Source organism: Canis lupus, chromosome 25 (assembly GCF_048164855.1).
Source record: "Canis lupus baileyi chromosome 25, mCanLup2.hap1, whole genome shotgun sequence".
NCBI lineage: Eukaryota > Metazoa > Chordata > Mammalia > Carnivora > Canidae > Canis > Canis lupus.
The window spans coordinates 6087746-6100795 of NC_132862.1; the positions used below are offsets into that span (position 1 = coordinate 6087746).

A 13050-nucleotide genomic window follows, 5' to 3' on the forward strand; every position below is an offset into this window, starting at 1 on the left:
TCTAATTAATCTCTAATCTAAGATCCCAAAACCTTGCCTGCTTCCCTTTTCCATGTAACAATTCATCAACACACTGTAAGTTTTGCCATTTTTGGTATTACTAGTTTGCTTTATCACCTAGCGATATGTGTGAGTATCACTTCTTGTGTCTACAATGACAGTGCAGTTTCATGGAGGGCAGGAATTATTTTCTTATTCACACCGCCCATCAATATTTAATGGATCTTAAATAAATCATTGTTAAGTAAGTAAATACAAAAATTAAGAAAACTGAACAGATCATGTAGTAAACACTCTTGGAGATTATCTCCAGGTCTAGAAGGTCAACTTCAAGTTGTAGTCAAGGGCAAAGCATCAAGGAGGCCTGGAATTGGAAGAGAAAGGGAAGAAGTGGACTACATATCTCCATTTTGCTGTGGAGGGCTTATTCCTTCTAAAATCACTAATACCTATAGATCTTTGCTTAAGAGAGATCACTTCACACTTTGCTTAAGTGTTCAATATCCATCTATCCACCCACTCATCCATCCATCCATAATGTTACTGAATAAACATTTTTGAGTCTCTGTTCACTAAGGTAAGTGTGTTGTACATACAGCTGAAGACAATTCTCTATTGTTTTTTTGTTGACTCTTGCGTGAATGCACCTACCTGAGCATTTCTAGGTGTGACCACTCCTCCTAACCTGTTTCCTCCTCATCAAAAGCAACCTGTGGTTATACAGTCAGATTCAGCCTTTCCTGGGATCCTCATGAGTGCTTTCCTATCTATCAGAGTGTTCTAATCTGCCCCTTGAACTCCGAATCTTTCCTGAGATCTCCACCTTTTGTGTCTACCACACAAATGTAATCTTGATGTCTCTCATAGGACTTGCAATAAAAGGTATAATATTGCTCAGAAGGTAAATTTCCCAGTCCTTGAACTTCCTCTCTACCCTATTCTACTCCTGCTACTAAGCTTATCAAATACATACTGCTAAACTTTAAGCCTTTATTTAGAATATGTCTGAATTACCTATGAGTTCTGTCCAGTGTGTAATCTGTAGTCCAGTGGGTTGGCTCAAACTAATGAAGACTCAGCAGTGAAGAAGGACTACCTGCAAAAGTCAGTTTTATCTTTGAGTGCATAAAACTCTTAAAATATTTTTGATACATTGCTTTTTAAAAATCTCTTATCTAAGTTAATCCTATTCAGCAAAAATGACAATAAATTTTATAAATTGTAGTTTAAGTCTTTTAAAAACCAGGAACCTAATATGCTTTATGATAATCAAAGAACAATACTAAATCTGAGTTGTATGAGCTGTTAACTTGTAATATGTTTTAATGTTTAGCTTAAAAATAAATAAAAACCAACCACATGCTAATATACTGTCACAAAAGTTTCTCAGAGATGTCCTCTTACTGTGTGTCAGTATTTTTCTGTTTCTTCACTGAGGTACAGAATGCAGCCATATCAGGTGTCAAGGTACTCATTCTAAACTGCCTTATCCTACTCATTTTAGGGGTTGTATTGGATAGAAGGCTGATATTTATTATCCCTCAGCTAGTCCATAAAATACTTTTGAAAGTAAACTACTTCTCTGGATTTTTAAAAAAGATTTTATTTATTTATTTGAGAATGAGAGTGAGCACAAGCAGGGGTAGCAGCAAGAAGGAGAGGGAGAAGCAGGCTCTCTGCTGAGTGGGGCTTGATCCCAGGACCCTGAGATCATGACCTGAGCTGAAGGCAGATGCTTAACCAACTGAGCCACCTTGGTGCCCCAATTTCTTTGGATTTTATACTAACAAAATAACACTGTGAACAACATTCATTCTTGTCAAGACTATGAACATTTTTAAGAATTTGGAATTTAATTAATTTCTCATTTAATTAATCCAAATGAGAGAAATCGGTCCAGTTCTTCTATGCTTACTCTCTATTAACCTGGTTATAAGAACTAATTAGCATGAAAATACTCTAGCATCTTCAGAAGATATTAGAGAAGCTGCTTATCATGGATCCAAAGCCTGAAAACTTTTATCCTGGAATGGAAGCACCACACCACAGTCTATCAGGGAGACAGCTATATCATGTGATGCTATGTTCCATCTCACTCCAGGCTCAAAGCATAGATCTTCTGACAAATGATACGTTCTTTCAAAGTAGGACAATGTCTTTATCTTCATATTTAGGAAATGATAAAATGTTAATACAAAATCTTCTCACTTACCTCCAAGAAGGAACACAGTGAATTCAATTCAGGCCGAAGTTTGAGTGGTTCCAGACTTAAAAATGGTGTGAATATAGGGAGTCATGGAGTAGTTCCTGAGAAAGTAGAGGCAGGAAGGGCAGCTTGAGGGATTCTCCCAAGACTGTTCACCAATTTTCCTTGAATTGCACACAGAAGAAAAGCAAACTCAGCTTTCCACATTTTTTTCAAAGACCATCTTAACAACTTTAGAATATAAAGTTGAAATTAAGTAGCATCATAAATAATCACCATCTTCCCTTCTACTGAAATTTCAACATTGGAGATTGTTTATGCCAGAGTGAGTCTGTGTCTAAAGTAAAATTAGACAATTTTGATAAGGGTTGCACATTGAAACAGTCATCAAGTCGTTAGGTCTAATGAGACCACCAGCGTTTTCCAAGGTGACAAGTAGTTAAGGACTAATAATCAAAATATGAGACTTATTTCAATAAGTGTCTGATACTTGTCCTGGTATAGTTCAACTCAGAGGATGTTGAGGTCCTTAATTAAATAATTGATAAGTGAGGTTAGGAGAAGAGAAAGCTAAAATACTTCAGTACTTATAGAAGGGGCCTGGTGACCAGAATGAATTGTTATAAATAAGTCTCCTATTGTTCTTTACATTAATTCTTCAGCAGGGATCAGAGTGGGAATGGGTAATAATAGCAGAAAAATGAATTCTCTGCACGTATATGTCTGAGGACCTGATAAAGGAGAGTGTACCTTAGGGCATCAATATTTTCTGCCAATATTCAAGGACTCCCCTTCCCTAATGATTAGCATTATTCACTGACCGCCTTATTACCCAATAAGAGAACTGGAGGACAAAACTGAATAAACTGAGAAATGCAGACACAGCTTAGGGAGCACTGAGAGGCAAGGTCTCTCTGTTGTGTGGAAGTTGAGGTGAGAAAGTGAAAAGAAGTGTCTCAGAGATCCAGAGAGAGAAGGTCCAGTGAGAGATGTTAATAAAACTATAAAGCAACTGGAAAACATTTGGAAAAAACTTTAAGAAAAATCATAGGAAATATTACCATGCTCCTATATTTTCTGATACAGAAGACATTTTGTAGCTGTTTTCCTACTCGACCTTATCTGAGGTCCTAAGAAGTAATACTTCAATGAAGTAACTTTAGGAAAAACAGCAACTTTTATTTTTCCAGTTGGGAGTCACAAGGAGGGCAGGAAGACAGAATGTCCTAGATTTAGATTGTTCTGAAGTGTTGGTCTTCCATGTCTCAATTGGCCACAGTGAAAAGATGTTCCAATCCTCAGTAAGTGCAGTTTGGTGAGAGATTTCGGGTGGTTTTAGGACTAGTTACTTAGTTTCTCTTAATTGAACATTCTCTGTGACTAAATATGATGTTCAAGAGAGTAAAGCTCAGTTCTAACCTCTCAGAAAAGCAATTATAGTTCCTGCAGTTAGTTTATTGGCTGGTTGAAACTGGGAGATCAAGAGAAAGATGGAGAAATAGCCTTTATTCCCTGGAGTTAGATCCTGAACTACATGAGTTAATTAGGGAAGTTGCAGTTTGTAAGAATTGTAGATTATCTCAGATGTTGACTTCAGAACTTGACTTAGAAATCTTACTGGAAACTCTTGGGTGAGAACTCCTGAGTATCTGGTGTTTTTTCTTTACTTTCCTCCCTCTCTGCCTCACTCTCTTCCTTCCTTCTTGATGTTGAGTTACAATTAAAATATAAAATTTTATATGTTTAAAATGTATGATGTGGTGATCTGACATATGTATGCTTTGTGAAATGATTTCCACCATCAGATTTTTAAAGATATTTTATTTATTTATTTGAAAGAGAGTGTGTGCATGTGTGAGCAGTCAGCTGGTGAACCAGGTAGAGCTAATATTGCAGATGAAGCTTAGATGAAGTCCACTGGAAGAATTCCCTCCTGTTTGTGGGAGGTCAGCCTTTCGTTCTAGTCAGTCCTTCAACTGATTGGACATGGCCCACCCACATTATGGAGGGCAATCTTCTTTGCTCTAAATCTGCCATATCAAACTTATGTTTTTGGTAGTAGTCCATTTTGGAAAAGAATTATTTTTTAAATAGATGCCTTACTCTAAATATTTTAAAGGATTTGAAACATCCTCCCAAGCTTTAGAGTAATAATATCTCGCCATCCACCAGAGTAGCCTGGAGAAATATTCAGAATGCCTCAGACTATGTGGTATTTGTCATCAATGAACTGATCCATGCCAGTCACATTGATTACCATGGATGATGAGATTGGAGATGGGAAGGAGAAGATTTTTTTAAAATAAAAATTTAATTTTAGAATAGTTTTAGATTTACATAAAAGGTGCAAAAATAGTGCAGAACATTCCCATATACCCCTGCCTAGTCTCCATTATTATTAACATTTCACATTAGTGTGGTACATTTATCACAATTAATGAACCATATTGAAAAATTATCACTAAAGTTCATAACGTATCCATATTTCCTTAGTTGTTACCTAACATCCAATTTCTATTCCAAGATTCTATCCAGGACAGCACATTACATTTAATTCATGTATCCTTAGGCTCCCTGGATTGTGACAGTTCTCAGCCTTTGTTTTTTTCATGACATTGGCAGTTCTAAGTCAGATATTTTGTACAATGCCCCTCAACTTGGTTTTATTTGATGTTTTTCTCATGATTAGGGCTGTGGGTTTTGGTGATGAGGCCCACACGGTGAAGTGTCATTCTCATCACATCATATCAGGAGTGTATACTATCAACATGAGTTAACCACTGCTGACATTAATCTTGGTCATCTGTCACAGGTAGCATTTGTCAGGTTTCTCAACTTTTCCCCCGTTTTCATACTGTATTCTTTAGAAGGGAATCATTACGTGCAGCTCACCTTTAAGGAGTGGCTAGTTATACTCTACTTCATTGAGAGTGCAGTTTCTATACAAGTTATTTGGGAATTCTTCTGAAAGGGAGATTGTCAACTCTCTTCCATTTATTTAATTATTAAATTATTTATTTATATAAGTATATTATTTTATACTTTGGTTATGATCTAATACTATGCTACTTATTTTGTTGCTCAAATCGGTCCATCCTTAGTCACTGGGGGCTCTTTCATTTGGCTCCGGTGTCCCTTTAACATACCCATATCATTTTGGGGTGGGTTTTTTTTTTAGTACTTTCTGTTGCTATGAGATGCTTCAGGTTCATATTGTATCTTCTTTGTTTCAGCCTTAGAATCATTCAATTCTCCATGTGGCCTTGGTTCTTTCTTGTTGGAGAATGGTGTTAGAAATCAAGCTCTGAGTACTTAGTGTGCTCCTTGTTACTGGGATGTTGTTACTTTTAGGTCTTCTCAGCTGATAGAGTAAAGAAATAATGTGCATACCTAGCTGTCTATATTCACATATCTGTAAATATTTCTATATGCATCCAAAGAGGAGAATATTTTTATTTTTACCTTCTTGGATGCTGAAGAAAGAGCCACGGACAACATTTTGGGATTATGGGTGATACTGGCTTTTTATCCTTTTCAAAATTTTTCATATTTTCTAAAATAAAAGTGGATTGTTTTGTAATTGGAGAAATGATAGTGTTAAATACTTTTAAAGAATTGACAGATTGCAAGAAAATGGAATTATTTGTCAAAATTGTAGAGGAGTAATTATCATGTAGACATGAAATGTAAAAAATTCCATATATCATACCTGGCTAATAGTAAAAGCTCAGTAAATATTGATTTCCACTTGTTTCTAATGACTTTATCTTTCCTTACATTCTCATTCTCTTTCCTCACCCTCCACTGATCTTGGAGGTACAGATATGTGGGAACTTCTCTGTTTTTAGGTTGGTCCTGGGTTATCAAGGTGAATCACCCAACAATGGGAGAGAATGGAGTCTACTTACTGAGTGGGGATTGTGTAGGTATGTGAGGTATGCTTTGAGCCTCTTTAAGATAAGAACATGAGTATAGTTTTTATGAACATTACAGGAAGTGGAGGCCTGACCCTTGTGTGCATCCTGTATTTTTGAAGGAAGTTTCCTTATAATGCCAGTAGATTGTTTATAATGCATTGATATCTGAAGGGGAATATGAAAGATCTCTGTGAGAAATTCTGTTGTGAGTGGAATATTCCATTCTGAGAGTCATCTGTATCTACTTAGCACAGAGTATACTAGAGGAAGAAGGTATTTAAGTTGCAAGAAGAAATCATTGAGACATCAGTGGTTAAATGTAGGCAAACTGAAATTACACTAATATAATGAAATTGGTGTCTATTTTGTGGAATTAAAAAAAGACATGTGAAATATTTGGCAATGATACTGTTTAGGAAGGAGAGAAGCCTGTTCATAAATGCATGTTATTAGTAACATTTTAGTTGTTAGGTTAAGCTGTGAGACCATGGAAGGTTTATGTTATCATTAAAAAAAAAGGCAAACAAATATGCAACAAAAAGTAAACTAAAAAAACAAGATGTACATGTATGGACTAATTATCACACGTTGCAAAGGATTATGATTTTTTTTTATTGGAATTCAATTTGCCAACATATAGCTTAACACCCAGTGCTCATCCTGCCAAGTGTCCCCCTCAGGGCCCATCACCCAGTCACCCCAACCCCCCGCCCACCTCCCCTTCCACTACCCCTTGTTCATTTCCCAGAGTTAGGTGTCTCTCATGTTTTGTCACCCTCACTGATATTTTCACTCATTTTCTATCCTTTCCCTTTATTCCCTTTCACTAATTTTTATATTCCCTAAATGAATGAGACCATATAATGTTTGTCCTTCTCCAATTGACTTGGAGCATATTTCACTCAGCATAATACCCTCCAGTTCCATCCACGTTGAAGCAAATGGTGGGTATTTGTCATTTCTAATGGCTGAGTAATATTCCATTGTATACATATACCACATCTTTAAAGGATTATGATTAATTAAATTCTGCAATATGAATTTTTAAGGCATATAACAAGAAAGAAAGGAGGAAAACCTGGCTTCAAATATTTTTGGAAATATTGCATGACAAAAAAATAGGTTAATATTAGAAACACTAAAAATGTTTTGCCATATCTATTTCATATTTTTCTTACGGTGAGAAATGGGAACAAAACTAAGCACGTGCTAACTTGTTTCATAAATCCTTGCAGTATAAAAGTGAATGGAAAAGAGAAATAATAAAAATAAAACAAGAATCTTCAAAATGTATAAATGATGAATCATATATTAAGGGTTGAATATTTATTAAAGATTAAAAAAAATTACACCATTGCTCTCTGCTCCTCCCCATTCGACAGACAGCCGCATCTTCTGGTGCAGTGCCCGCCATGTCCCCGAGACACGATGGTGAAGGTCAGAGTGGACGGATTTGTCCATACTGGGCGCCTGGTCACCAGGGCTGCTTTTAACTCTGGCAAAGTGAATATTGTTGCCATCAATGACCCCTTCATCGACCTCAACTACATGGTGTACATGTTCTAGTATGATTCTACCCATGGCAAATTCCATGGCATGGTCAAGACTGAGAATGGGAAACTTGTCATCAATGGGAAGTCCATCTCCATCTTCCAGGAGTGAGAACCTGCCAACATCAAATGGGGTGATGCTAGTGCTGAGTAGGTTGTGAAGTCCACTGGGGTCTTCACCCCATGGAGGAGGCTGGGGCTCACTTGAAGGGCGGGGCCAAGAGGGTCATCATCTCTGCTCCTTCCACTGATGCCCCCATGTTTGTGATGGGCATGAACCACGAGAAGAATGACAACTCCCTCAAGATTGTCAGCAATGCCTCCTGCACCACCACCTGCTTGGCTCCTCTGGCCAAAGTCATCCATGACAACTTTGGCATTGTGGAAGGCCTCATGACCACCGTCCATGCCATCACTGCCACCCAGAAGACCATGGACGGCCCCCCTGGAAAGCTGTGGCATGATGGCCCAGGGGCTGCTCAGAACATCATCCCTGCTTCCACTGGTGCTGCCAAGGCTGTGGGCAAGGTCATCCCTGAGCTGAACAGGAATCTCACTGGTATGACTTTCTGTGTCCCCACCTCCAATGTGTCAGTTGTGGATCTGACCTGCCACGTGGAGAAAGCTGCCATATATGACCACATCAAGAAGGTGCTGAAGCAGGCATCAGAGGGCCCCCTCAAGGGCATCCTGGGCTATACTGAGGACCAGGTTGTCTCCTGCGACTTCAACAGTGACACCCACTCTTCCACCTTCGACGCTGGGCCTGGCATTGCCCTCAATGACCACTTTGTCAAGCTCATTTCCTGGTATGACAATGAATTCAGCTACAGCAACCAGGTGGTTGACCTCATTGTCCACATGGCTTCCAAGCAGTAAGAGCCTCCTGGACCACCAGCCCCAGCGAGAATAAGAGGAAGAGAGAGGCTCTCAGCTGCTGGGGAGTCCCTGCCCTGGCTTAATCCCCCAACACACTGAGAATCTCCTGACCTCCAATTTTCATCCCAGACCCCCCGAGGAAGGGGAGCGGCTTGGGAAAATCTACCTTCTCATGCATATCAATAAAGTATAACGTATCCATACTCCCCCAAATTACACCATTAATGGAGAAAGGTAAATTGAAAAGTAAAACTGAAAACTCCTTGGATTATCAAGGAAGATAAAATAGGAAAATAGACATACCAATATGGCAAAATTGTAGGAAAGGCCCGAAATAGGTCTATCATGTATGGCATTTTGAAATTAGGTAAATGCAGGTTTTTCAATTATTGTATCACTAGATTATAGATAATTTTTTTTCAAGCCAAATCATTTGAAAAAAGGACTTAGGTAGACTTGGAGCATCCTCTAACTCTGGGGGATATCTGTCAAGTACTGTGCCTGGGTGGGAACAGAAATCCTGTGAGATGGAAAGGTTACCAACAGGGAAGAAAAATCCCCCAGAGCAAGACAGTCCCTTGAGTTTGAAATTTCCTAGGATTCCAGAGTTTGAAAACAGAACTGTTGACTATTTTCAGGCCATGTTTTGCCTGAGCATAGAGTTAGAGGATTCCTTCCCTCTTTCAACTGCTGTGTACATTGGCGCAGTGAATTCCTCACACCACCTGAGGGCGCCAGTGCATCTATAGCCTTGGGTTTCGAATTCCTTTTCTCCCAAGGGTGTCCTCCTGGGTGGTACCCTTACTTGTCTGACCCTTACTGAAGTCTTCTTTGTAAATTTCCTCATTCCTCCCATTCTCCCTTCTACCATCTGGTCTTCTCTTGTCTAATTTTCTTTTCTTTTTCTTTTCTTTCCCTTTCTCTACCTTGCCTTGCCTTGCCTTCCCTTCCCTTCCTTTCCCTGCCTGAGGAGGCTCATGTTTACCATTATGTGTTACACCAGTTTTCTGTTGGCCCTCAGTCCTATGCTTATCCAGTGTACTTGGCTTTATATTACCTGGACTAGATGCCCACAGAGGATATCTCCCAGATTCCCAGGCTGGTGGCTTTTTCTTAGGGTCAACCAATGGAAAGTGTGGGTGAAAACTAAGAGAAGCAGCTAATCTGGTTCTGGGGGAGGCAAGGCAGTATCCCTTCAGCAGCCCCAGCATCCTCATTGATGACTGCCCCCTGGCCTTAGTACCTCTTCAGCATCCCAACAGTGGTGCCCCAATGACAGACTAGGGCTGATGGCTACCCCAGAAAGAGTGGATTCTCTCCCTGTTGCCACCAGGTGAAGGTAACAGGAGAGGCACAAAGTATGGAAAGCGTTTGTGAATCTTCCTTTGGCTCTGCCAGCCATTTTTAGATCCTTCTATCTTTTCTACAAGTCCCTATCTAGTCCAAGCTTATCCCCAACCTCCCTTCCAGCTCCTGAGTCTGGAATTTATGAGTCTTTATTATCAATGGCCTTCTTGGTGCTTTTACTTCTAGCAAAGCTTCCCCTCTAAATATTAGACCCAACGAGAATTCAGTTTCTTGTCAATTTTCTTAGTGCTAATCTCAATGGGAATGTTTCATAATTAAAAGGGAGAATAAATCCATTGTTTTGTCTCTGAATAAATTAAATATGAGCCAACATAAGCAAGTAGCTCTTGGATCTTCCCAGGCATTCCAAAGGAAACTAGCCCTTATAAGATATTTTGTCATTCTGTTATGAACCAAGAAAATTTTCCCTACATCTGTTTTTCAACCATCTGATAAGATTCTTCCCCATCTCCCAGTCATCCTCTACCTGTTCTCTGCTCTCTGAGCTGTTTTAAACCTTTTTGCAGCATTCTTTTCAGAGCTGCTTTTACTTCCTTGTTCTTCAAGCTGTAAATAAGGGGATTTATTAGAGGAGTGACCACACTGTACTGTATGGAGAAAATCAGCTCCAGAGGTGAGCCTGAGGTTGGCATGAAATAGCGAAGAAAAGCAGATCCATAGAAAAAGCTCACTGCAGTGAGGTGGGAGGAGCAGGTGGAGAAGGCTTTACTTCTGCCTGAGGTGGAGCTGATGCTCAGGATGGTGGAGACAATGCGAGTATATGAGAAGAAGACCAGAAGCAAGGTTCCAGAGGCATGAATGATGGCAGAGCACACCAGGACTGTAAAGTTGGTGGAGATGTCAGAGCAAGATAGAGAAAATAGAGATGGCAGTTCACAGCTGAAGTGAGGGATGACCTGAACCTCACAGAAGTCCAAATTCCAAGCCATGAGGGTGTTAATGAGAGCATCCAGAAAGCCCAGTGCCCATGAGACCCATACCAGACCCCCACACAACTGTTTACTCATCAGCTGGCCATAGAGCAGGGGGTAGCAGATGGCAGTATAGCGGTCATAGGCCATGGCAGAGAGCACAAAAACTTCAGTTCCGGCGATGGAAAACACGAAAAATGCCTGAGTGAGGCAGCCTTCTACTGATACTGATTTCTTGTGAGATACGAGATTCTCCAGCATCTTGGGCACAATTACTGAAGTTAAACAAAGATCCAGGAAGGAGAGGTGGCTCAAGAAGAAGTACATGGGGGTGTGGAGATGGGTATCGGTCATAGTCACTATCATTATCATCAGGTTCCCCATGATGGTCAGGAGGTAAATTGCTAGGAAAAGCACAAAGAGCAGAACCTGGATGTGGGGGTCAGCAGACAGTCCAAGGAAGATGAATTCTGTGATGGTGCTGTGGTTTCCTAAGACCATGGTAGAAGATGTTCCACTGGAATGAGGACAAAAAGACACATGAAATATTCACCTTCTTTTTGTGCCACCTTAGGATTACTACTTCCTTCTATGTATGCATGTATCTCTTTTCAGTGTGTTCACCTTTTGCATGGATTTTTAAAAAATCTACTCTTCCTCCCTCTCCAGAATTCTTCCCTCACTTGGTTGCCAGTTGCTTGGCTCCTGAACCAGCCGATTTGTGCTCTTTTCCCTTGTGACTACTATCCCACAAATAAGCTCTGGTGACCTTTACATAATTTTTCAGTTTAGTTTATGACTGATTGGTTTCATCTCCTTGAACTGTGCTTTGATTTTATCTTGCAACACTACCAGTTAAATTATATCCAATATACCTCTTGGAGAAGTGATTCTAGTCATCTCTGGTTTCTTGAGTTACACAGTCTTTCACTCTCCATTTAAAAGCTCACAATAGACCAATATTACTTAATAATAATAATACTTAATAATAATTACTTATATTTATTATACTTCTAGTTTTCATGTGTCTCTCTCTAGTATATTTGTTTATTTGATTCAAGGGAAAAATTTGAAATGTATTTGTGTGTGAGTATGTATGTGGTGGGGAATGGGGTTAAGAAAGAATAGTGCTAATGTGTATTTTTACGGTTAACCCTTCCCCCACCTCCAAAACTCAGATCTAGAAGACTCATTTAGTTCCTCAATCTGAACAGATAGGATTTGCATCTACTCTATATGAGCCTATGACCAGAATGTGAATTCTACAATGCTCCTGAATAATGATAAACTTCTCTGGTTGGCATTTAAAGATTAACCACTATTTGAAGTAATTTCTCTACCTGCAGAGAACTTGTTTTACTTGGTCTTTTCTGGATCCTGGTGATCAGTATTTTAAACATTCCCCATGTGGTTCTGGGTGGCTCTGTGCTGCAGAATCTGGTACCAGTTGGTCAGACAAAACTTGCTCTGGTACCCTAATTATTTTCCTATTCTCCACATTGACTTCAGCTGATACTTTTGGATTTTTTTCCTTTAAATCTTGGCCTAAATGCTACCATTTTTTTTTCCATCTCACTGTAATTTCTATTTCTTCCATCAGACTTCTGTCTTGATTACTTCTTTCTATGCCTGCACAGATTATACAAAATAATGACACCCAGTATTTAATTGATACCAATCATATGTAGGTATTATCAAACATTTAGCTTTTTATCTATTTGAAGATCTCAACAAAACTATGGGGGCTACATTATTTCAAATTTTAGAATAAGGGAATTGAATCTGAAAATGTGGTAACTTGTTGGTATCTAGAGGATTAGTGGATAAGCTTTACATGTCTCCCAGGTGTATAAAGCTTCCATATCTGTGATTTTTACACTCTGACTAGCTGACATTTATTTGCTTAAGCACATCTACCTCACTCCATGTTCCCTTTTACCCCTTACCCTCTAACTGTTTTTGGCCTTCACTTGTATATCTATCTTACTCTGGCTTTTACTTTATTTCTTTGTTTCTATGGGTTTTAGTAGGATGTATGTGTAAGTATTTCTTTTTTCTCAGGTGTGTTGCTTGTTTATGGAGAATAGATTTGGTATTTAATCATCTATATTAAGTCCTGATCCTACAGCAGAATGAAAGGCAATATTGGGACCTTGATATTTGTTAAATGTAGAAAGAATGAATGAAGCAAATATGAGATATGTGCTTTGTTAGAGGAA

The 13050-nt window shown here is 39.1% G+C and overlaps 1 protein-coding gene and 1 pseudogene across 1 annotated transcript; one reads left to right on the plus strand and one right to left on the minus strand.

The window, feature by feature from the left end:
• Positions 1–7551: 7551 nt before the first annotated feature.
• Positions 7552–8593, plus strand: LOC140616802 (glyceraldehyde-3-phosphate dehydrogenase-like; annotated as a pseudogene).
• Positions 8594–10375: 1782 nt separating this feature from the next.
• Positions 10376–11332, minus strand: LOC140616943 (olfactory receptor 8S1-like). The gene has a single exon (XM_072797595.1). It carries the CDS (start codon positions 11330–11332, stop codon positions 10376–10378), a length of 957 nt encoding a protein of 318 aa, XP_072653696.1.
• Positions 11333–13050: the final 1718 nt, after the last annotated feature.

What these genes read in the sequence shown, in the direction of transcription:
- LOC140616943 (XM_072797595.1), bottom strand. Translation starts at nt 11,332, where the DNA reads ATGGTCTTAGGAAACCACAGCACCATCACAGAATTCATCTTCCTTGGA.